Source organism: Calliphora vicina, chromosome 3 (genome assembly GCF_958450345.1).
Source record: "Calliphora vicina chromosome 3, idCalVici1.1, whole genome shotgun sequence".
NCBI classification, from domain to species: domain Eukaryota; kingdom Metazoa; phylum Arthropoda; class Insecta; order Diptera; family Calliphoridae; genus Calliphora; species Calliphora vicina.
In genome coordinates, this window is record NC_088782.1 from 127,552,855 (window position 1) to 127,579,193 (window position 26,339).

At 32.1% G+C, this 26,339-nt stretch overlaps 2 protein-coding genes across 7 annotated transcripts; both read left to right on the forward strand.

The window, feature by feature from the left end:
• Positions 1 to 610: 610 nt before the first annotated feature.
• Positions 611 to 14,690, forward strand: Cdk12 (Cyclin-dependent kinase 12). Of its 6 annotated transcripts, XR_010576293.1 has the most exons (9): positions 611 to 939; positions 1,183 to 2,072; positions 2,790 to 2,810; positions 2,914 to 4,092; positions 7,234 to 7,669; positions 8,487 to 9,829; positions 10,004 to 10,477; positions 10,593 to 10,850; positions 13,599 to 14,690. XR_010576293.1 is itself a non-coding variant. In XM_065505652.1 (8 exons), the coding sequence occupies exons 2-8, from the start codon at positions 1,612 to 1,614 to the stop codon at positions 10,747 to 10,749; spliced, it is 4,071 nt and encodes a 1,356-aa protein (XP_065361724.1). In that variant the 5' UTR covers positions 611 to 939; positions 1,183 to 1,611; the 3' UTR covers positions 10,750 to 10,966. The 6 variants fall into 6 exon arrangements, 5 of the variants coding, with proteins under 5 accessions (XP_065361724.1, XP_065361725.1, XP_065361729.1 ...); XM_065505652.1 differs by lacking the exon at positions 13,599 to 14,690 and having other exon boundaries at positions 10,593 to 10,966; XM_065505653.1 differs by lacking the exon at positions 13,599 to 14,690 and having other exon boundaries at positions 611 to 885; positions 10,593 to 10,966.
• A 4,876-nt stretch (positions 14,691 to 19,566) lies between these two features.
• LOC135954631 (WD repeat-containing protein 26 homolog) lies at positions 19,567 to 25,545 on the forward strand. Its single transcript, XM_065504834.1, has 3 exons — positions 19,567 to 20,748; positions 22,772 to 23,730; positions 23,860 to 25,545. Exons 1-3 carry the CDS (start codon positions 20,251 to 20,253, stop codon positions 24,344 to 24,346), a joined length of 1,944 nt encoding a protein of 647 aa, XP_065360906.1. The 5' UTR covers positions 19,567 to 20,250; the 3' UTR covers positions 24,347 to 25,545.
• The last annotated feature ends 794 nt before the right edge of the window (positions 25,546 to 26,339 follow it).

Sequence of the window (26,339 nt, forward strand, 5' to 3'; positions counted from 1 at the left end):
CTCCAATGTCAAGGCGTATTTAACAAGGTGACAGCAGTAGCGAATTCAAATAAATACAGGCGAATTCACTTATTTTTTATATATAGAGTTTGACATACGGGCGTACTGGCGAATATTTTTTATATATGTAGTTTGACATTTGTGCGTAATATTTCTATAATCAGCTGTGCTGCCGATGGCACCTTATTAAATGCACCTTGTCCAATGTATTTTCCATTTCAATTAATAAATAGAAATGGTGTTTAAGGGCTAAACTCTATTTTATGGGAGGCACTAATACATTTTTACTGGACATACATATTTTTATACTGTTTGTGTTTGATTTTTTTTGGAATCTGAACCAGTGCTTTAGATTCTAAAGCTAATGGTGTAAATTGTTTTTCCTGCTCTTATTTGGTTTAGCTTTAAAACTTTTTATTTTTAAAAAAAACTTATTTTAATGTTTTTATAACTTAATGAGTGTAATGAAAATCCATTTTTTAAAAACTAATTTAGGAATTAATGTTTCAAAAAACATGTGGCAACTATGTACAATTTTCTACGAAATGTCAAGAATTTTTCTTACAACCTGGCAACAATTTTTCTACCATAAATAATTTTGTAATCATCATCCAAGAAGGGTGCTCTATATTCTTATTCTTGGATATTTTTTTTTCGATTAATAAAAAAAAATAAACCATATTTCTTATGAAACTATGCTGGCGTTTATAAAACCAACAACGCCTTATTGATTAACTAAAGATACTTTTAAAACTATAAATTTTATTAATGAATGAAAAAAATACACATACAAACTTTTTGACTTCTGGCCAAATTTCACAAGTGCAGTTAATGGCTCCTTGAGGGAAAAACGCAGAACAGGCAACAAGTTCTATGAATCTTAAAGTAATTTCAAAAGAAAGTGCATCATACTATAAACTATTAAATAAACATAATAAAGTGAGTGTAAAAATTACAAAAATATTGTAAAAAAGAAAATGTGCTATGTCAAGCAAGTGTCTGAAGTGTAACAAACAGCTGATGTTGAAGAAAAATTCACAAAGTTTTTGGAAAATTATCAATAAAATATATTTAAAATAATAACATAAACAATTAATTTATTAAAGTTTATTGCTATTTACGTGGGAAATTTAAGAAGTTCTCGTAAGTGTCTAAAGAAAAAAATTGCAATTTTATTTTCAGGGTTGTTAATTACAGCAAGTTATGAACATTTATTTATGTATGACGTCTTGAAGTCTGGCAGCATTGTTAACGTTGTTTTACTTTGACAGTTCTGCCATCTAACCTCAAACACGGACTAAAAATTGACAAGTTTTCTCTTCTGCAATAATTGTCGGCCACCACACGGAAAATTAAAAAAAAGAAACTTTTTAATTGTTTAAACAAATTTCAATTGTTAATTTCAATATGCAACAATAATATTCACCTAAAACAATATGCCTTAAATATCAAATTCTATAGGTTTTCCCCCAACAAAAAACGTTAAATACTTTTTGACAAAGTTTAACAAAACAAGTGAAAAGTGTTAGAAGAAAAAAAACGTAAAGAAGAAAAAAAATAACAACTACAACAAAAACAGTGACTAAACCAAAATATAGAAATATTGGATTGATGGAGAAGGAGCTGGGCACCAAATACGCAGTAAATTCTGCGAATGAACTTGATATCGATAGTGATACTCCGCATAAGAAATCAAAAAAGGCCAAAAAGAAAAAAAGTCGAAGGACACACGACAAATCAAACTCTTCACGCAGTCGAAGCAACAGCTTAAGACGTCAATCGTCCTCCAGTGGTCATGGCGGCGCCACCAGCAGTCAAAAACTTCACCATACTACCTCCGATAACATAGTTGAATACTCGGATGTTAGCTCTACAGACTTTTCGGATCCCGAGGTGGGTGAGATCAATTCAGACGCTTCGGTGGGTCAACGTTGTGAAAAGCTACTGGCCACAAATGTTGTGGGCAAAAAGCGTCATAATGTTGCAAGTAATAAAAATAGCACTAAACCTGCCTCTCTAAAGCCCAAGGCGCATTCCGATGTCAGTCTCAGCAGTGAAGAGGAAAACTACAGGTAATATAGTGTTTACGGTTTGGAGTTTTATTTCAAAAACTAAGCATTTAATTGCACACTAGGAGCACCTGTATAATTGATAGTTTGTGAATAAAAGAAAAGTTAAAATCTTATAGAAAATACTATGAATTTTCCATTTTAGCTTAGATAAAATATCTATTAAAGTATATTATTACTGAAATAAACTGGATTTTTTATAAAGAAAATTCAATTAAAATCTGTTCATATTTGTACAAGTTAGGAGCTATACAAAGTTTTGTAAACTAAAGGTTGTCAACTTCGACAAAGTCCTGAATTTTTTACAATATTTTTCCAGAAGTTAGACGGCCTAAAAAAGCAAACATGTACATGTATCATACCATGACCAAAAACTTTAAACTAGTGTTATTTGTAAACTAAGAGGATTTTCATACAAATATTTAAAAATTGTTTTCCGGTTGTGTTTCCGAATCCGACATTATATTCATAAAGTCATTCAAGATAAACTTTTTTGTTTCACAAATCATCATAATCTAGGAATTTCAATAATTACCAATTTTTTGTGACAATAAATTGTAATAAAAATTAAAATTTTGGTTGCTGATAGTGTGCAGTTTTTAAATGTTCAATTGTTGCTAATTAATATCACTATATATATATTGTATTTTTTTTGTTTCATTTATTTTTCTCCTATTGTTATAAAAAAAAAAAATTTACTTACACGAAATACAACGCAAGACTTTACCACGCCTTCTCTAGGTGGGTGATACCAAAATATTTAAATCTAACAAAATTAATTCAAACTAACACAAATTTATCAATGACTTGTTGTTATTAATCTAAACAAATTGTATTATTTTAGAAACAAGAGAAAAGATAGCTTCGACAGCTTATCCAGACTCTCACCCAATCACGTGAGACGCATTATTCTTGGTTCTCCTGTGCCCAGCTCGACAAAGGTTAATTTAAGTGAGGCCCATGGTGCTGGCAAAAACCTGGACAGCAAAGATAAAGAACGTCATCAGATTGAAAGTAGGCGTTCCTCGATTTTAACACCACCCACAGCCAGCCATAAGTCACAGGATAAAATTGTGGCCGAAGAGTCTGATTGGGATGAGGAACTGGATAACTATTTGACTAGTGATACCATCGACACGGATGAGCTGGAGGCTGAAATGAAACGTCAGAAACGAAAGAAAAACAAAAAAGACAAAAAACACAAGCGCAGTCGCAAATCGAAGAAGCGCAAAAAGAAACGTAACAAATCATTTTCAAGCATTGAACCCATATCGGATAATGATTTAGATGATGTGCTGGATACGAATGTGGCTTTAAGACACTATACGCCGCCAGCGGAGGTAGTTGTGGCGGCCAAAAGTCCGTCGGATCCTACTTATACACCCATTAAACAGCGCAGTCCACGTTCGTCGGACACCCCACCTCCTATACGACCTGGCAGCAGCAATAGCTACTACTCGGAATCCGCCAATATGGCAGTACAGCCGAGTGTGTCAGCTGCTGCTGCGGCGCCGGCCAATAACATTGTGGGCCTACAAGTCACTGTGACAAATCGTATGGGTGGTGCCCGCCATCGTACACCACCACGTACTTCCAACACAAAAAATCGTTTCCCAAATCCTCATTCACCGCATACGCCTCCCCTGTATGCCAGCAGCAGTAGTACAGTGTCGGGGCGCGAGGTGCGCAGTTCTCGTTTTGTCATAAGTCCGGGCAAAGACGATCATCGCCACCATCACCATCATCATGGACGTCCAGATATTGCCGGCGCCGCTGGCAATCACCACTACCATCAGCGACAAACGGCAGCCGTCACTTCAGACAGTCACAAATACAAAGACACCGATCGCTATTACCACCATCAACCGTCGACGCCTCCCCATAAGAAACGAAAAATGCACGAAGTCCGCAATGCTGCCAATTCGCAAAGCTATTACGATCACGGCAGAAATAGTTCACGTAATATGCGGCCGAATGAATATGATCGTTATAATAGAGACAACTACTCGAAACGTTATTCCAGGTATGTAGAGAAAAGGGAGGAGAATAGTAGATTGAATAAAGTTTTTAGAGTTTTGAAGTTTATTTGATATTATGGGATGTTTATTACAAATTTTGATGTATTATTATGAGAAATTAAAGAACAACATGGGCCAAACAACAGTCCCACAGGGTTTTTTAAAATTGATTCGAATCTGTATGGCCTATTTTTCCATTGCGTTTTTTTTAAAGAGACTTCTTTTATTCAATAAAAAAAGATTTTCACAAATAAACGAAATATTTGTTAAATTAGAATTTTGCACATAATTCGTTTGAAGTAAACGACATAAAACCGTAATATTCCAGTATTACAACGCAAGGCCACTATTTAGAAAGAAGGGGTTGGGTAGTTTTGACTCACCCTCCTTATAGTCCAGACTTTGCCTAGTCCGACTACTATTTGTTTCGATCGATGCAGAACGCTCTCTCTGGAATAAGATTCGCTTCAGAACATAGTATCCGAAATTGGATTGATTCGTTCTTTTCCTCAAAAAATGCATAGCTAACAATGGCCAATATTAAATAGAAGCTAAAACTTAAAAAAAAAATCCCGCATTTTCAAGTCATACACCAAATATTTTCCAAAAAAATTTAAAAAAAATTTATTTTAAAAATGTTTACAAAAAGTTTATTTAAAAAAGTTCAATACAAAGTTATACAAATGCAAGTTTTTCAAAGAAAGAAGTGCTTAAAATTATAATTAATTATACATTTTTTCCAATTTTCTTACATATTGCCTTTTAAAAGTGTTGGGATAAACTGGAGCAGTTACATAGTGCACCTGACGTTTATTCTGCAATGTAGGATCAGGATTTTTGTATAGTCCGGAAGCTACTTTAGCGGCATGCATGAGCGTTTTAAAAGTTCGGACCGTAGTAAAGGGGGCACTAGTAGTAGTTGTGGTCTGTTGTACTACTTCAACGTCGTCATCTTTGGTGTCTTCTAAAGAGTCTTCGTCTTCATTTTTAGATGATTTGTCATTTTTAGTGGTAGTATCTTCAACAAATAGCTCTTCCTCAGAGGATTCTGGAGTTTTTGTGGTATTTGTTGAGGCTTGTGTACTGTTGGTTTTAATTTCCGTTTGAGTAGTTGGTTTTTTGTTGGTTAAGTCTTCAGTAGAGGGGGATTGCTCTTCATTTACACGAGATTGTGCAGAATTTGAGGGTGGAGAGGGATATGTTTCATATACAGGTAATTGGGCATAAGCTGTGGGATGCATTTGTGTAAAAAGCTCATGATAAGTCGGGCTAAACCATGGTATGGCTATAAATATGGGCTGGAAGCTTAAAGGACAACCGCAACAGTTATTGGAGTCTGAATAAGGATTTTTAAAGGAATCCATATGAGCTGTTGGCTCTGCTGAAGGCATATAGGCAGGCTTTTGCAATTGGGTATAAGGATCAAAACAATCGTCTATGGTTCCCATAGCGGCTTGTTGATTTAGCTGATCTGTTTGTGGATAATAGGTTTCATCTTGAGCTTTGTCTGGATTATCATTAATATTGTAAAATGTTCTTAAAATGGGATCATCTAAATACTCGGCCGGTATATTTGATTCTAGGGAAGGCTGGCGCATTTTATCTTCGGTGTATAGGCTGTGAATGGGTAACATTTCATCGTGTGAAAATGCCAAATTTGGCATACCCAAAACTTCATCTTCTATTAAGGCATTAAATTGCTCAGCATTTATTTTGTGTTCTACTGCTTCCTTTAAGGCTAAAGTAGGCAAATCTTTGTTATCAGCTTGTTGATGACCACTATTTGCTGCACTTTTTAAGGTACCTTCTGTTAAAGGTTGAGCTCTTGCGGTATCATAATGCTGTGATAATTCGGTTGTGCTGAATGTTGTTGGTGGTTGTACATTACTTTCGTAATTGTTTGAAGTAATAACTTTTGCTGGATTATGGTTATGTGTGGGGAAATCAGCAATTGTTGGCTGGTTAACTGCTTGAGGATATTGAGGGTGGTTCATAAATGTGGCAGGAGAGTAGCTAGGCATTTGTGGTGGTATAGGGTAGGGAGAATAGTGAGGGGGTGTTTGAAAATGGGCTGGATTTTCTGCTGCTGGATGAACATGAGCTGGTTGTTGATAGGCATTGCCAAATTGTAGATTCTGTGGTGCTTCAAATGGTGGATGACTTTCCCCGGTAGATTTTATTACAGCTGGTAGTAGGGGCGGTTGCTGATAAGCATTTTCAAATTGCAAATTTTGTGTTGGATAATTTGCTACATTAGTTTTTACAAATTGAGGCGGATTAGGCATATTTGGTGGCCTTACAGGAAATTCTGGTCCCTTGCACATGTAATAAGGTTCATGACTGCCAGCTACACTTGGTTTTATTTCCACACAGACAGTGGTATGGCCACGTTTAATGCGGGCAACATTTTCATAGCCCGGTTTAATATACAAACCCTGAGACACTTGAAAACTTAGCAGCAAACAAATTAAAACATTTAAAAATACTCTCCTTAATAAACACCACATTTTTCTTTTAATTATTTAGATACAAAGTTTTACAATTAAAACACTTGAACGGTTTATTTGTTGAATGGAAATTATTAAAAATTTATTAGTTTTTCGCCTTTAAATATCTTTACTTTTAAGTAAATTTATATGAAACTAGTTCAATACACATCAAATTGCTTTCCTATTAAAATAAATTTCACAAATTTGTATTCTTTTAGTTTTAACCAGCCAGCCCTGTTATTTTCACAAAGTTAAGCTAAAGACTAAATTGAAATAAAAAAATTTCGAAATTCTCGTTACAATTAAAGTTCTTTCTTCTTGACCTACATTTATTGAAGTATTGGGAATTTGAGGTATTGAAGAGAAAGAACATTTTGTACTGGTATTAAATTCCAGTTGAGTTGGCATTATTTTTTTAGTTTTTTGTAGACTTAACAAACTTTAACAGAATATTTGAACTTAAGTAAAGACAAATTAATAATTTAGCAATATTTTAAATTGTCTTAATCATCAATAAAAAGAAATTCAGTGGAAAAAAGAAAAGGTTTTTAAAAGTTTTTGCACTAACTTAGTTTAATAACTTATGTAATTTTTTACCAATATTACAAAAAAAAAACAAAAATTAACTAAAAAATTATTGATTTCTTATTGTTTTAGAAGTCCCAGTATATCGCTTATGAGAATAAGAGGTGGCCAGTCACCCTCTTCCACCTATCGCTCGGGCGGTGGCTCACACAAATACAAATACCCAACTTCACCCTCACCAGTACGTTCACGTTCATCGAAACGTGATCGTTATGCCTCTCGATCCCGTTCGCCACGGCCTTCACGTTATGCGGAATCTCCCACAGATTCACCACGCAGTGGTACTCATCATTACTATCGTAATCGTCGTTCTTCATCGCGCTACAGGCGGTCACGTTCAAAGCATTCTCCTGCCAGCATGTCTCGAAGTCGTACAAGGTCACGATCACCATCTAGTACTCCGCATGATTTGAAACAAAAGCGAATAGAGTACAGCAAGAAGATCAGTGAGACGAGTTTGTTTGCCGAACTGGTGAAGGATAAACATAAGAGACAAAAAGCTTTGCAGGTAATTAGAGCAGGATAGTAAAAGGGTAGAAATATCTATTTACAAAGCTTTCTTTGTGTTTCTACAAAAAGCTTTTTCTTTTTTTATAAAAACTTTTTTTCACAAAAAAGCTTTCACTTGTTTTACAAAAACTTTCACAAGAAAAAAGCTTTTTTTGTTATAAAAATCGATTTATTAAAAAGAAAAAGTTTTTTTATCTTTTTTTTCCCAAAAACGCTTTTTTATTATTTTTTTTTACAAAAAAGCTTTATTTTTTTTACAAGAAATCTTTATTTTTTTACAAGAAATCTTTTTTATTTTTTTACAAAAACAATTTTTTATTTTTTTTCCCAAAAAATCTTTTTTATTTTTTTTTACAAAAAAAGCTTTTTTATTTTTTACAAAAAAGCTTTTTTACTTTTTTTTACAAAAAATCTTTTTTATTTTTTAGAAACAAGCTTTTTTTATTTTATTTTTTTATGCAAAAAATCTTTTTTATTTTTTTTTACAAAAAAAGCTTTTTTTATTTTTAATATTTTACAAAAAAAAGTTTTTTTCGTTTATAAAAATGCTTTTGTATTTTTCAAAGCGGTTTTAATTTTGTTTTACAAAAAGTTTTATTTTTTTCAGAAAGCCTTTTAATTTTTTTGTAACAAAAAAGCTTTATTTTTTTACAAAAAGCATTTTTATTTTTTTTTTTACAAAAAAACTTATTTTTTTTTTTTACAAAAAAACTTTTTTTAATTTTTTGTAACAAAAAAGCTTAATTTTTTACAAAGAAACTTTTTTTATGATTTCAGAAAGAAAATTTCTTAAATATTAACTTTATTTTCTCTAGGAAATCATTGAAAAACAGGAAGAGAATAGTAATAGTAATGGGGCTTTAGCAATAAACGACAACAGTTCATCCATGGACAGCAATGTACCGGCCGTCAAAGCTAATGCGGATGAAAACACCACCATAAACACCACAACAGCTACTACGGAAAATTCCAAAGAGACAGTAATTTCACAGCCGTTGGTAGTAGCAGCGAGTACTCAACAAACTGCTATAGCAGCAGACGCGTTACAAACTCAACAGAGCAATGGTGTGAAAAAGCAAGCAGTGGACGTAAATAACATTCCAATGCCACAAATAATAGTCAGCCCAACCACAGCTACAACCAAGACAACAACAACAACATCATCAGGTAATGATGAAACAGATCGTGCCCTTACCTCATCAACCATACCTCCAAAACTACAGCAACCAACAATTACCCAAACGCAAGATACTACTACCCTAAAGACAACTACAAAACCTAAGAGTCTCACAGCACTGCCCATGCCTCCAGGCATAACAGCAGCTGATTTAGCGTTGGTCTCGTCACCCTCACCGCCACCCAATCATCATCATAGTACCAACACAAATGCCAAGCAACAAAGTGCAACGTCCAAGAAAGCAACTAGTATTGTTACGACCTCAAGCACAACGTCGTCAACGGGGCCTGCGGCTAATGCTAACAAAAGTCTGCTTAATCTACCCATGCCTCCCATGGTGCCGGGCAGTGAAGATCTCAGTGGTGATGACGAGCTCATCAACAGTCCCGAAGACTTTGATAATCTGGGTGGAGGTGGCAGCAACAGCAGCACCAGTGCCGGCAAAAGCAACAAAAATGCCCCAGAAACTAAACGCAAACGTCCCGTCATCCTCAACCGACGTGATTCACGCAACAATGTGCGTGATTGGGGTGAACGTTGTGTCGATGTATTCGAAATGATAGCCCAAATTGGTGAGGGTACCTATGGGCAGGTGTACAAAGCGCGCGATCATCACACCAACGAAATGGTGGCACTTAAAAAAGTGCGCATGGATCACGAGAAAGAGGGCTTCCCCATAACGGCTGTGCGTGAAATCAAAATTCTGCGTCAACTCAACCATGCGAATATCGTTAATTTGCACGAAATTGTCACCGACAAACAGGACGCGTTGGAGTTTCGCAAGGACAAGGGTTCATTCTATTTGGTATTCGAGTATATGGATCACGATCTCATGGGTTTGCTGGAATCGGGCATGGTCGATTTTAACGGTGAGAATAATGCGAGTATCATGAAACAACTGCTGGACGGACTTAATTATTGCCACAAAAAGAATTTCCTACATCGTGATATAAAATGCTCAAACATTTTGATGAACAACAAGTAAGTGGATCCAAAAATTCATGAATGCATTTTAAAATTATGTTTCTCCAATAACAAAATTCACTAAAATTATTTTTCACAGGGAAATAATTAAAATAATCACTTAAATATTCCGAATCTTTCAATTTCATCTTTTAATTTATAATAAAAAAAAAACTTTAATCTAATTTTCAGGGGTCAAGTGAAGCTGGCTGATTTTGGTTTGGCCCGTCTGTATAATGCCGAAGATCGTGATCGTCCCTACACCAATAAAGTCATTACTTTATGGTATCGGCCGCCCGAGCTGCTGCTGGGCGAAGAACGTTATGGGCCTGCGATCGATGTGTGGTCGTGTGGCTGTATACTCGGTGAACTTTTCCTAAAACGACCGCTTTTCCAAGGCAACTATGAAATGGCTTTATTGGAAAATATATCAAAAGTCTGCGGTTCACCGGTGCCCGCTGTCTGGCCCAATGTCATAAAACTACCACTCTTCCATACACTCAAACAAAAGAGAACACATCGAAGAAGACTACGTGAAGATTTTGAGTTTATGCCCGTGCCAGCGCTGGATCTGCTAGATAAAATGCTGGAATTGGATCCAGAAAAGCGTATAACGGCCGAAGATGCTCTCAAATCGCAGTGGTTGAAGAGCGTCAGACCCGAAGAGTGAGTTAATATGTAACAATTAATTTACCTTAATTTGTTAAACAAAAACCAAAGCAAACCTCTATTGTTTTCTCCAACATACTAATAAAATGAAATTATTTATTTATATTTATAGAATGCCCGCCCCCATATTGCCCACTTGGCAGGACTGCCATGAAATGTGGAGTAAAAAACGTCGCCGCCAACATCAACAGCAGCAGCAGCAACAACAACAGCATCAACAACCCTCTGTTACACATACCACAGCTGCCGCCGCAGCCCAAGATGCCTAGCAGCAACAACAGTCTGGCGACAATACCTAACACAGTCGTAGCCCCCCTATTGGTGCATTTGCTTTGGGAAATACAAATAGCAATAGATATCGAGAGTGGCGGTAGGTTTTGTGTAATGTCTTCTACTCATTATTGTTGTTATAATTATTACAATTATAAAGCTTTTATTGTTTATTAAATGATTTACATGACGTTATCGACACTTTTCATATTTATCTCAAAACAAAAAGAAAAGAAATAAGAAAAATAACCAACAACCAAAAACATAATCGATAACAAAATGTAATTGTTTTTGTTTCTTATTATTATTATTGCATAAAACTACTCCATTAAAATGGCCCTAATGTTGTTAAAGTGTGGTTGGTGTTTTAAACAATTTTGCTGTAAATTTTGATTTAATATTTCTCGCAAACAACAATATTTATAACTACTACTTGCAAGTAGTAAAATTTATTCAATAAATGACTTTAGCTTGTAAATGTTTTAATTTGTTTTAATTAAAAAAAAAACTAGTAGCAAGCAATACTTTCAACAAACATAGTTGGCAGACAGAACACCAACATTGACCTTGATTTAAAATTGTGGCTTAAAATGGAGTAGTTCATACTTTAGAATGTTATAATTGCTTTCTTTTCTCTCATGATTTTTTATTAATAAGTTTATGCTTAACACAACAACAAACTTTATGAATTGTTTTTTTTTTAGTAAAAATATGAGCAGATATCGGAATAATTACAAAAATTTGCTGTTTCTTTTTTTTATAATTTTTAAATTTTAAAGGATTTTTATTCAAAATTATATTCGAATATTTAGGTTAGTGATGAAGGAGTTTAAACTTAGGGAGGGATAAAATAATTTTTTTTTTTCGAAATTTCTTCATATATAATAAATATGTTTTTAGGAATAACAAATCATAGCAGTTTTTTCTTTTCATAGAAATTTCTGTATAAAATAAAATTCTCAAGAATTCCGACTGAAACCGTTGGACTCCATTAATCAAATTTGTTCATTTTGTATTGACAATTTTTTGAGGGGTAACAGTTTTAACATGATGCTTAAATGATTAATAAATGAAATAAATAATAAAATATAAGTTATTGTGTTCTTTTTATTATATACAAAACGTGTTTCACCTTTAAAATTTCATAATCGCTTTATAAAAGTTTCGGTTCGGTAATCGCCGATTTTGACCTTATCCGAAACCAAATAATATTCGGCACATAAAAAAACAAGATTGTTAATTAGTTTTTCTTCAAAAGTTTGAACAAAAAAAACATTTTTAAATTCAGAATTTTTTTTGTTGGAAATTTCGAAAATAAAACAACATTTTTAAGTATTTTAGAATTCGATTTTTAAAATTTCAAACATAAAGTAGAAATGTATAAAATTTAATATAAAAATTCAGTTTGAGACAGACAAAAACAAAAAATATTTCTTCGAAATTTTGAACATAAAGAAAACGTTTTTTAAATTGAATATTAAAATTTTAATTGATAAATTTATTATTGAAATTTCAAAAATATTCGAAAAATATTTTTTTTCGATTTTCAAAATTTCGAACAAAAAAAAAACCGCTTTTTCACAATTTGGAACATTTCGAATATTTTGAATAAAACAGACAAAAACAAAAAATACTTCTTCGAAATTTCGAACATAAAGAAATAATTATTTAAATTGACAAATTTATTATTGAAAATTCAAAAATATTCCAAAATTTTTTTTTCGATTTTCAAAATTTCGAACAAAAATAAAACCACTTTTTCACAATTTCGAACATTTCGAATATTTTGAATAAAACAGACAAAAACAAAAAATACTTCTTCGAAATTTCGAACATAAAGAAAAAGTTTTTTTAAATTGAATATTAAAATATAAATTGACAAACAAATTTATTATTGAAATTTCAAAAATATTCGAAAAATATTTTTTTTTGATTTTTAAAATTTCGAACAAAAATAAAACCACTTTTTCACAATTTCGAACATAAAAACAAAAGATAATAAAATTTAGATCAAAATATTGAAAAAAAAAATTTAAATTTGCGAAAATATTAAAATAAATACTATTGTATAATAAAAAGATTTTATTCGAAATTTCGAACATGAAGAGAATTTAAGAATTTAGATTGAATTTTTTTTTTAAATTTTTAGCTTTTATTTTGAAACATTTTTTTTTTATTCAAAGTATTGGTCATTCTTAACTATGACCTTTTCCCATCTTTCTGGCAACATATGGATTTCGAGCCAAAATAACTGCTCATCTTTTGAGGCCAAGAACGAATCAAGACAATGAGGTAAAGGGTATTCCATAGACAGCGTTCTGCATGGATCGAAACAAACGAATTAGTTGCGTTCGATACAGCTTCCCTGTGATGGTCTGGTAAAATTTCAGCAGCTCAAAATATATAGGACCCTTTTTCTTCTACCAAATAACGACAATTAACATGGATATTTGGCTTTGGTGTCGATTCGGCTGGTTGGCCGAGCTTCACATACGATCTCTTACACTTCGGGTTATTAGTGCAAGGTCTGACGGCTTCAATTCATATAGTATCCAATTTCCCTGCTTTAAAAAAACTAGTAGGAATCATGTAAAATGGACTTATTTTAATCTCCTAGATATTTCTACTAATCTAGAAGCATAGTTGTCAAAATTTTCAAAAACAAAGTTCTATTGTCATCTTGTCTATCTTGAAAATGTTTTTTTTAAACTGTAATTACTGTGATAACTCTCTGTATTCATAAGGTTTGTTGTGTGTCATAGTTAAACTTTAATTTTAAACTTTTATTTCCTTTAGTAAATAATTAATAAACCTATTTTTTATAATTTTTTTTTTGTATTTTTTATAGATGATTTGGTTATACATACAAAACTAATTTAAACAAATTCAAGAAGAAAGAAAAATAGTTGGCATTTGAATTTTAGGGCTTTGATTAATAACTATTTGTTAAGTTTATACTTTATTTTTATAAAAACAACAAACAAACAAAATATAAATATTAGTAATCCAAAACAAATGAAACATAAACAATTTTGATTAGCTTAAGTTTATCTTATTAAGATATTGCGCAAACAAGTTGCAAATTACTTGTACCAACCAACCATCTTATTATCTCTTAAACAATATATAAAAAAACATAAAAATAATAATAATCTATACATTTACATAATTAACTAACAATTTAGGATAGTTTTTTTTATTATCATTATAATAATAATTATTATAAAAATAAAATAAAATCATGTCATAATAAAACCCTTTCCCCCCTCCCCCGAAAAAAAAATATTCATTTAAAATGAAAATATTTAAAAAATTATGTAAAAATAAATTATATAGACAATGAATAAATGAAGTATAAATGAAAGCTTAAAGTAAATAATTGTGTGGAAATTCAAAACAAACCTCCTCACAATTTGAAAACCAATCTATGTTAATAAAATTACAATATAAAACCTACAATATATTATATGTAGTTTATAAATAAAAGAAAAATTGCTGTAAAATTAATTTAATAAACAAAAAAGTTATATAGAAAATAGTAAAAAAAAAACATTATGAGAATTAAATCAAAGTTTAAAGGCACAACTAAAATTGCAAGTGGTTTACATAAAATACAATTATAATTTTGGCCTTTCAAACAAATTATTTAGTTTTTGTTTTTTAATTTTGTTTAATTACAGCACAGATTTACTGAAAATGGGTGTATGTGTGTGTGAGACTGAAAACTAACTAAAAACAAATAAATAAATAAAAAAATTCTTTGAAAATCTTAAAAAACCCACAAAATTTTGTATTTAAACATAAAATGTTAAGGCAGGCGAGTTGAATTGTAGTTTATTATTTGTTTTTTTTATAATTTTTAAAATTTAGTTTTTAATATAAATAATATAAAACACCTCCTCTAATAAAAAACTAATAACAAACTTGTTACGCTCAAAAATCATTAAAGCATTTTGTATTTCAAAGAGAAAAATCTTTTTGCTTTTTGCCTTAATTTAAAAGGACATTTTTCAATTAATTCCTTTTTCGTTAACTAACTATAAATTGTGAATTTTTGAGCGTCTTTTATAAAAATGTATTATACATATATAATAACTAAATTTAATATCCTTATATTATTCGATAATATTTGCTGAAACTGATGACTCTTTTTTTCTCGTTTTAAGTTTTCTTTTTATTTGAAATTTAACTAAAATGAACAAAAAAAAAAATATAATAAAATTTCCAATGAAACAACAAATAAATAATAAAAAGATGATAATGTTTCCCAAGAACAAACCTTGTTAAACTACTACGATAGATAAAAATTCTATATATAATCCAAATAAAAACAAACTTTATTCTATTGTAAAAAGATATTTATTTCTATTTACGAGAGTGATTTATAAAAATATAAATAAAAATATCAAAATTATAAAATAAAATGAGTTTTAATACAATATATGAAAGGAGACAGGTTTCTCAGGTCGGAATCTGAAATCACTAAAACTTGAGCTTGTTGGGAAAACAAAGAATTGGGTCCTTCAATTATGAAAAATCTCGAATATATTGGGTGTAAGACTTAAAAATGCGGGATTTACAATAGATGGCGTATGATTTGAGCGGTTCAGATGTGCTGATTATGACACGGAAGGCAAAGATAGCCCAGGCCAGCCAAAAAAGTTTGAAGACCAAGAATTGGAGGAATTACTCCATGAAGATTGTTGTCAAACTCAACAAGAGTTTGCAAAATCATTGGGAGCTACTAATGTAGCAATAGACATCGTATGTGAAGTCCGGGCAACTAGCCGAATCGACACCAAAGGCAAATATCCATGGCGCTAAGGTATTTGGTGGGAGCAAAAAGGGTCTTATCTGAAATATGAACAGACCATGACAGGGAAACTGTCCCGAATGCAACTGATTTGTTTGAAGCGAGCATAGGCCGAAAAACGCCCAGAATATGAGGCCCGACATGAAACCGTAATATTTCATCATGACAACGCTTGGTCACATGTTGCAATACCTGTTAAAAAGTATTTAGAATGAAGTGTTTTGCCTCATCCGCCTTATAGTCCAGATCTTGACTCGTTCTACTACTATTTGTTTCGATCGATGTAGAACGCTACCTCTGGGATACGCTTCACTTTGCTTGATTCGTTCTAGGCCTATTGCATCTAGCTTTGGCCCAAGTCTATTTGGCAAAATCTAATTTTCCTACAGTTCTAGCATTGGTTGGCAGAGTCACGGAATCAACCTATAATAGTACAAATAGGAGGTTTTACCCCCAGTCAGAATATGAAAAATTAAGGATTAGGCCACTTTTGCGCTGACGGCCTCATATCTGCTTAAGGGTTTACTTCTTCTATTTATTTTTTTTCAAAATACCCTCAAAATTTCTCTAAGTGTACCATGATTTACAACATTGTAAATACAGAATTTGCAAACCACATGTAGCATACTTTTAGGCTTAATTATTTAAAGTTATTTGTTTATATATTTATATGTAACATTTTATTAAAATAATCCCATCTATATTATTTTGTTTTTATTATTTTATTAATTTAAAATTATCATAAATTCCCTTACTTAACAAATTCCCTCACTATTTTTCTAGGTGTATCATTACTGAACGTCATTTTATTTACGTCATTCGTCTGGCAGCTTAAAATTGCAGCATAAAATCACATCGTTGACATCATTGTTTAGTAGTAGAGAAATAGTATTTTTCAAATATTTTATTCGTATATTTATTCGAAACGTTTTTCTAATTTGCATTCGATTGCTTATTCGAATAATTATTTATTAGAATTTTTATTTGAATGATTATTTAATTAACGAATTCACATTCGAATAAAAATTCAAACAAATATTCAAATAAATGTCCACATAATTCGAATAAAAATTCAAATAACTAATAATTCGGATAAGCAAGGTTTCGAATAAATATTTCAATGCATATATGAATAAAAATTAATTTTGAATTAATATTAATTCGAAATTGAATTTCAGTTCCTAATATTTATTCGAAACTTTCTTCTCATCTTTATAAGAGTGAAATATGTATTAAAATATTTATTCGGAACTTTATTTTAATGCTTATCTGAATCATTATTTGAATTTTTATTCGAATTGTTATATGGTCATTTATTAGAATGTTTGTTTGAATAATCCATTCGAATAAATATTAAAATATTCGGATTTTTATTATAAATGTATTGAAATATTTATTAGAAACTTTATTTAAATTCTTATTCGACTCATTATTAGGATATTTGTTACAAATATCGAATTTTTATATTCAGATTTATTCGAATATTTGTTAGAATATGAACTTTTAAATGTCTGAAATTGAAACTTTTTATTTCAACCATTAATCGAATATCATGACAATGATGCGTTGACATCATTGTTTAGTTGCAGAGAAGAATAGTAAAACTGAAGCACTACATTTGTGTTCTTTGTTTTATTGTCAAATTTCATTGGCTTACAAAAATAGTGTTTTATTCGATTGATTTAAAGTGTGAAAATTATAGAAATATTAAGCAATAAGTTTATTGATAATAAATGGACATAAAGCAGCCGAAGTTACGCCTTGGAAAGCATTAAAATTTTCCTCTAGAAAAAAGCAAAATTTGTGCAATCATTTATAGCTTTTTTTTTGTATTTGTGAATGTGTGCAACTGTAAGGAGAAAAAATCTAATTTTCAATGCATTAAAAGCAAAATAACCAATAAATATAGACAAGAGAAAATAAAGAAAAACTATACACATCCACACACACCATTAACCAACTATCTAAGAAAACGAAGAAAGAAGATATTATAGAGTAAAGTTAAAAAAAGGGAAAAAATAAAAGAAAAATATATAAATTTGTATGTACAATATTATTTTTTTCTGTGTAAAGCTTACAAGTGTGTGTGTGTGCTATTTTTTAAAACAATAAAAAAAAGATGGAAAAAACTATTATTACTCCCAATAATACGTGAGTGAACAGAATTACAATATAAAACAAATAGTAACTGCATACAAAAAATTTGTGTGGGGAAAATAAAGAACATTTTGTTGTTTGTGCTAGCCTCAATTGGAATTTGTTAAAAGACTCCAACTACTTTGATTTGTTTTACAAACAATAAGATTCCATCTGTTGTGTTGCAATCAAATAATTTAGTCACAAAATCAAGTGTTGACATTACTAGAAGTACCTAAGGCGAGCCCTTTATCAAGTGAGTGAGCATAATAAATTATTACAAAATATGTAGTAGAGTACGTTTTAAAAGGAAAAAAGAAAAATTAAAATTATATAAAAACTAGTTTCTTTTTATGTCGGTTGTGTGTGTTATTTTATTTTACATATTTATTATGTTTGCTGGTCGTGTATGTGGCCACCATTATTGAATTGGGTCGTAATTTTCATAATTCGTGTTTGCCACGAATATTGTGTGTATGCACTGTGTTTACATCAGTTTCATCCGTTATATGCATTTAGGTTAGAATTAGTCGATCAGCTGTTAAATGTCACTAAGTCAATATTGCCAGATTTCTGTTCTGCCAAAATCAAAACAAACAAAGAAAATAAAATAAACATATGTACATACAGTGTCAGTTAAAATGTATTGGTCAAAATAGCTATTTTCTTCTATTTCTATAGGGAAAATAAATTTGTTATGTTTCTTTTGAACAACAAAATATATACGATACGAAAATTTTCAACCCTAATTTAACTAAGAAACAAAATGATAAATATTTTTGTACTTAAAAATACTAAAATACCCTTTCAGTTCAATTATCATTACCACTAAGCGAAACGACAGTCCTACGGCAGCCGGAATGAGCTGATTTCACTCGGCCAAGGGCTGCCAACTCAGCAATCACTGCTGCTACAACTGCAGTGATGATTTTTAAAAATCAGTCAAAAATCAGATAATTATTAGTTTACTAATAACTAGTATTTATTACAGCGACCTCCTTCGGCTGTATATCATTGAAACGCCTCCAAAGTAAAATAATGGCTAGGAAATAGCTTCAATAATGCACCTGATCAAAACCAAAGGAGCTGCAACATTTACTAATAACAAACATAACGTGCAATTACAGAGTTGTCAAACAAAAAGCTTTCTCCTTTCCAAAGAAAGTAACATAATATATAGGCATTAAATGTCTGAGTGTTATTTTTCTTTTTTTAAAAATGAAAGCTTTTTATCATGCGGTAACCAGCACATTAACTCGACCTTAAATAGGGAAATAGTAAATATGATGATAATCCGGCTATCATGATCAAAACAAATTTTATCAATCAATAAATGAGGCATGGTCATCTATTCCAATGACAACAGTACGCCTATGCCTTAAAGATGTGCGATTTTTTTTAATAATAAGGAAATACTGAAATTAAACTTCATTGTTAATAATACTGAGGATTTATTTTTATTTTAGATCGAATTTTTTGTTTCTAAAATCTTTATTTTGGAATTGGAAAAATCGACTTTTGTCCAATATGTTTTGACTGATACTGTAAGTGGAATTCAGAGTGACAAAGAAGCATAAAATAGAATTATTTGTTTTAACAGAAAAATAAATGTTCTAAAAGATCTATTTTACTAATTTCTACATAGACGTAAGTTTAATATTTAAAAAAATGATTTATATATTTTATTTTATGTTTGTTTACAGTTTTTGCCATTATCTCTGCATTCGTGTTAACAATTCTCTAAAATTCTAAAAAAATTTCTAATAATTTGACCAGCTGTGTCAAAAAATAATAAAAGAAAAAGAGATTCACAAAGCGCACCTGACGAGGTCGCTGATTGCGCTTGCGGCTGAGAGTGTTAAGAGACAGAGAGACGTAGTTAATTGAGAAGGCGCAAGGCAGGAAGGAAGACAATTGAGTGTACCAGTAGGGAGGTGAGAGTAGTAGTGGTCCTCGTTGGAGTGCGTGTTTTATAAAGAGACTCAAAATTGATAGAAATAACAAAAAAGCTGCTGCAACTGGTGCCTCATCTGAGGACCAGCCGCCGCGCAAAAAAGGACGACGTTCAGCAGCAGGAGGTGCCACTACATCATCAGCCGCATCCGCAGCCGCAGCAGCAATAGGAACGAATACAACGACAGCATTAGCAATAACGACTTCAACAACAACAACAGTAGCAGAAGCAGCAGCAACAGCAAGTTCGACTGGAATAAACAACAGTAGTACGAGTCTCAGTTCGTTAGTGTCCATAGACACAGAAACAGCAACAACCTCAAGAGCGGCTGCACAACAACAAGAGCAGATACGCAATCAAAATAATCGCGAAAAACAGACAAAAGGTGAATCAGCAAATAACAATCAAAACACAAATAGCAACAGCAGCAGCAACACTACTAGCAACAACTCTAACAATAACAAAACAAATACAACTAGCAGCAATAATAACAAAACTACAAACAATAACACCACAACAAACGAAGGAAAAAGAAAACTGCCCCAGGACGGCGGAGGCAGTGGCAATTTAGACAAGGACTCATCAACTTCGACGAATATGCAAAATTCTGCTTTGAATCCTTCCACATCCTCATCGAGTGCCTCGTCTTTTAGTGCTTCGACAGTGGAAAGTGGGGCAATGCCCAATTCGGCTCCGGCCGCTGGCAGTAGTAGCAGTCATGCCACTGACTCCTCTGCCGCGGGTTCTTCGAGCGTCAATAATTCGTCATCCACCAATGGACACGACTCCAAACACAATGGATTCACTGCCAACAATACCAATAACAATAATAACAACAACAGCAGCACAGAGGCGCCAAATGCCAGCGATGATCAAAATAATCACGAAGTGGCCAACAAGACAATTTCCTGGTTGGGCAAATCGAATCAGGAAATAATACGTCTGATTGGGCAATACTTGCAAGATTTGGGCTTGGAGAAATCCGTCAAAACTCTAATGACAGAGTCTGGGTGCTATTTGGAACATCCCTCGGCTACCAAGTTTCGTGAGCATGTCTTATCAGGGGAATGGAGTAAGGCAGATGCAGATCTAAAGGTGAGTGAACGAGGCGAGCAATGTATTGAATTGAATGAAAAGACAACGACAACAATAACCATAACAAGAAAAAGTATAAAAAATACCAAAGAAAACTGAATTACTTTTTGAATTGTGCAAGTTTAACGTGTGTCAAAACGTATGTACGTACGTCCGTCTGTCCTTCCGTCCCTCCGACAATCAATGGGTTCTGGTGGGTGTATTTGTATGCTATTCATATGTATACATACTATACGTTTGTATGTAACTACCTATACCATTTCTGTTATTATTATTTTGTTGTAGCTGTTGTTGGTATTAATATTTAAGTTATTTTACGTCTTTACCAGCAATATTTCTTTCCATTTGTATATATTTTTTCTTGTTTTTGTTGAAAATTTGCTGTGTTTTTGGTTTTCTCCTATATACAACAACACATAGCTATCATTTCCGTAATAATCGCTCTTTGTTTACTTTGTTGTTAGTATAAATTTCTTTAATATGATGGATTTTTCTTTCTGCTAAACTCTCCAATTCTCTTTATGTTTTTTCTTCTTCTTCTTTTCTACTTACCATCACTCTCTCTTTGTTGTTATTTTCATGAGTTTTTGTTTTTGTTTACTTGTATATACCTAAACTATATATCCCTGTCTAAATCCCCCCACCAATTGTTTTGAATTTTTGTTGCCCATCATCATAACATTGATTTTTGTTTTTAGTTTCTTTACACAACTGCATTTCTATTCAAAACATAACAACAACAATATGTATGTATTAAAGGCAGTTGCAGCAGCAGTAGTAGTAGCTGCAGAAATTGACTGCTAAGAGCAATCAGTGTCAGGAGTAACGAAAACATCGACAACACAAACAAAAACCAACAACAATTTTAATAACAGCAACCAAACAAGAAATGAGTTCATCTTTTGTTTATATTCATAAAAATGTACGATTATGTGTGCATATATGCCTACATACAAGCAATACTTATGTGACTAGTGAACTCTCTCAACAGTAATGATGGCTGTCATCATATTTGCAAAAAATTTCGCCAACAATTGGTGTGCTAAATTTTTTGTTTTACGTACTAACTTTTTATAGAAATTTTCTAAATATGTACAAAGGTTTAGTAAACCTTTAAGAATGTTATTAAACTTTTAAAATAAAGTTTGTTTTGATTTGTCATTTGGTTTAAGAGGAGAGGACAGGGCCTATTATTTCGTCTTAATTTTGTTTACATCTCCCACTGTAGAATGCTGCCATATTATACAATTTAGCTGTGCCAAATCTTATCCTTCGCCAAAGTTTACTTTAAGATAAAGATTGAAAAAAATTTTTGTTGAAAAAAAATTTTTTGGCTAAAAAAAATGTGGTTACAATTTGTGGTCACAAAATATTTCTCCCGATTTTGACACTTTGTCGGTCCGAATTTCTATGGAGTTTTTGAAAATTTTATATGAATTTTAAAAATCATTAAAACCACCATAAATTATATAAATCTGTACGTCTGGCATCACTACCTTACAAATATTTTTGAGCATTATTACTTTTCTCTCTTTGTGACCAAATCTCTTTTACTATTATTTTTTTGTTAGAGCTCCATCTCTTGTTTTGTTATTGTATTTATACAAATCTAAAGACAAAGAAAATGTTTACAATTTCTTTTACATGTTGATGGAAACAAACATACACAGGTACACACATGTGAACATGATATGATGATAAGGGACGTCTGTAAATGCAAACTAATCTTTCTTTGTTTTGTTGTTATTACAATTATCAATACACTCGGTGATAGCATTTTACCTTACTCCTTTAGCAGAGGACATTGTTCCCCATTTTACTTTGTGCGTTTTATTAAGCTTTCGTTTGTTTTGTTATGGTTTTTGTTTTGCTTTGATTTTTCTCCTGAGTTTACTTGATGTATCTTCCATCAATCATTTGCCCATATTGTTATTATTTTGGGACTTGGACTACTGATAATGCGAATGCTATCAGTTATGTGACTGATTTAATGTATACATTTTATTTCTCTTACTTTTTTTAGGAACTAGAGCCACTGATAGACAATGGCAAACCTTCGACTATTACCGAAATGAAATTTATTTTGTTGGAACAAAAATATTTGGAAAATCTAGATGATGGCTGTCCTCTGGACGCTTTGCATGTATTGCGCAATGAGCTGACACCATTGCAGCATAATATTTCACGTGTCCACCAATTGTCCTCGTACATGATGTGTTCTAATAATCACGATTTGTATCAACGTGCCAAATGGGAAGGCAAGGGTATATTGTCAAGAGCTCTGGTAATGGAGCGTTTGCAAACCTTTTTGCCACCTTCCGTTATGATGGCCCCACGTCGTTTGCGCACTTTGCTACAACAGGCCGTGGAATTGCAGACACAGAATTGCCTATTTCATGATATGGCCTGGGAGACAAATTTACAAAATGTTTCTTTGTTGACTGACCATTGTTGTGCCACCGATGGTTTTCCCCTGCAAACCATACAGATACTATCCGATCACTGCGACGAGGTATGGTTCTGTAAGTTTTCACCCGATGGCCTTAAGTTGGCCACGGGCAGCAAGGATGGAGCGGTCATAATATGGGATGTTGATCCCTATAAGTTGCAGCTGAAACAACGCCGCCTCTTGGACTGTCAGTCACAAGTTAGTGTGGCCTTTATTAGCTGGAGTCCCGATTCAAAGTTGGTGTTGATTGTGGGCTCTGAGGATTCGACCGAAGTGTGTATTTTCAATGTGGACGATGGGCGCTTGTTGATGAAAATGAATAATATGAATCAGGAATCGGACAGTCTGTCATGTGGTGCATTCAATCGCGATGGTACACGTTTCGTTTGTGGTGGCCAAAAGGGTCAATTCTATTTGTGCGATCTCAAAGGCACGGTGCTGGAATCATGGGAGGGTGTACGCATTAACAGTGTGGCCTTCAGATCGGATAATAAGACTATACTAGCCGCTGATAATCACTACCGCATAAGGGGGTAAGTTTTTAAAATAATTTTGGTAAATTCTTCTTTCTATATATTGGAAATCAGGAATGACATTAACATTAATACACAACTACAGGAATTATAAAAAGTAATCTGTTCTTCTATTTCCTAACTTTTCAGATACAACTTTGATAACCCACGCACAGACTTTGATGTGCTCAAAGAGTCACATCCGATTATGACATTTTCAGTTAATTCCGCTGATCGCTTAGCCCTGCTAAATGTCTCCAGCCAAGGTCTTCACTTGTGGGACATAGAGGACAAATGCATTGTGCGCAGCTTTCAGGGCATACGTCAGAGTAATTTCGCCATACACTCATGTTTCGGAGGCGTCAACGAGAGCTTTGTGGCCAGCGGCAGTGAGGACAAACACGTTTGCATTTGGCACATAAAGCGAGAAGAACCATTGGCCAAGTTAGCCGGTCATGCCAAGACTGTCAACTGTGTTTCCTGGAATCCCGTATATCCCTCATTGTTGGCCTCGGCCAGTGATGATTCGACCGTACGCATCTGGGGACCCACAGCACCACACAACATAAATGCAACGCCCGAAAGTGACGATTGTTCATCATGTTCCTCTTCGTCGTCATGGAATATGACCTCCTAGAGCCTAAAGACACCGAGAAACGTAGCAGCCATGTGATCAGAGTGGCGATATTATTTTAGTTGATATAGATAAGCAGAGAGGGGTTACATACAACCTTTACCTAAGTTGTAAGAAATTCATTTAGCCTTTAAGAGATACAATATGGTCTAGATGTTTAGTTAAAGCAACCATTAAGTTAACGAAACGCAAACGAAAAATCTACTCGTGAGAACAAGAAAGGCATTTTCGTGCAAATATTTGAAAACGGAATGAATACAATACAATTATATATATAAAAAAAAGCTAAGCATTAACTATATATTGTAAGCAATATACGAAATGAATTAAGGTGAATGAATGGCAAGAAAAAACTAAAGAAAGTAAAGAACGTAGTCAGACCAGAAATGCAACAGACATTGATGCATAAAAATAACTGCTCGTTTTGAAAAATTTCAATCATCCTCATCACCACCTAAACCTAACTTAGTTATCTTTTTCTATTAATACAAACAAACACCTACATCTAGTTTTTTTTTTAATTTTTAACTTGCTCCCAGAGAGCCGATCGTTCGTTTTTATCTTTTTAGATAATTAAAATATATATATAGATTTTTATTTAATTTTTTTTTTTAAATTTTCGAAAACAGATTAAGTTTTTCCTCGGAAGTGATTATTTATGGTGAAGAAGCGTTTAACTTCAAACAAATTTATAGTAATAAAAAACATAAAACAGAAGCAGAAAGAAAGGTTCGTTTTAAGTAGTTATAAAATTGATTTGTAAGTTCATTTACAATTAAGGATTGTTTAGAACGTACTCATTTTCTGCCCACCTGCTCAATAAAACCAATAAAACAGTAAAGATTGATTGATGTATAAGCAGCAGCAGGCAGCCGAGAAGTGTCAGCAATTAAGAATCAGCATAATATTTAAGTGATTACAAAATTTAAAAACAAAATAATAAATATTCATAAAACTAAACGAATTGTAGTGATATAAGACATATTTTTAAAATGAATTATTATAAAAAACAAAACAAATAAAATACAAGAGGATAAACACACAGTTTTCATCAATACAACAACAACTACCAGCATACATATTACAAAACAAATTATTGAACTTCATGAAAAGAAAAACAAAACAAAAGATCATAATCACATAAACGACTTAATAAACTAATAAAATCAGATATAAAACAAAATTAATAACAAAACAAACAATATTTAAAGGAGACTTAAAGTTATTTTTAACTAGCAGAGATTTTCCAAAAAAATAAAAAATTTGGAAAAATGCAATAATACATACAGAAACAGGTAATGATTTTTATTTGAATACAATATTCTCAATGATTGGTTAAACATTTTGCTGAATGGCTGGGAAACTGAGCACTATAATAACGAGGAAAATACAGAAAATCTATAGCAAGATTTTTCTGGCTATATACAAATTTTTGTTTCAGTAATTTAATCAAAACGAAATGTTTCTCTTTCAAATTTACCAGACGAATGTTTCTTTCAGCACATTCATAAAATCTAAATTAGAAAATTACTATAAATTTTCAATATATCGAATGCGGTAATTCGGCCAAGAATATGTGATGAAAATCTATTTCGCCATAGAATATGTGATGAAAATCTATGTATTTCGAAAATAAAAATTGAAAAAAAAAATTTTATGTCAAAATCTTTTAATTTTTTTTATGGCAAAATTTTTTTAAATTTTAAAAAAAATATTTTTTAAAGTTTTGAAATTTTTTTTTTTTTAAATTTTAAAAATTTTTTTTTTTTAAATTTTAAAAAAAAATTTAAGAATTTTTTAAAATATCTTTTTTAATTTTTTTTATATTTATTAAAAAAAATTATTGAAAAAAAATTTTTTTTTCTGAAGAAAATTCGGGTTAGAAAAAATGTTTCCCGATTTTGACCAATTGTAGGTCCCACTTACTATGGCATGTATTTGTCATTCGGGAATATGCCTTTGTTTGAAAAATTACTCTTGAAATCGATAGAATTTT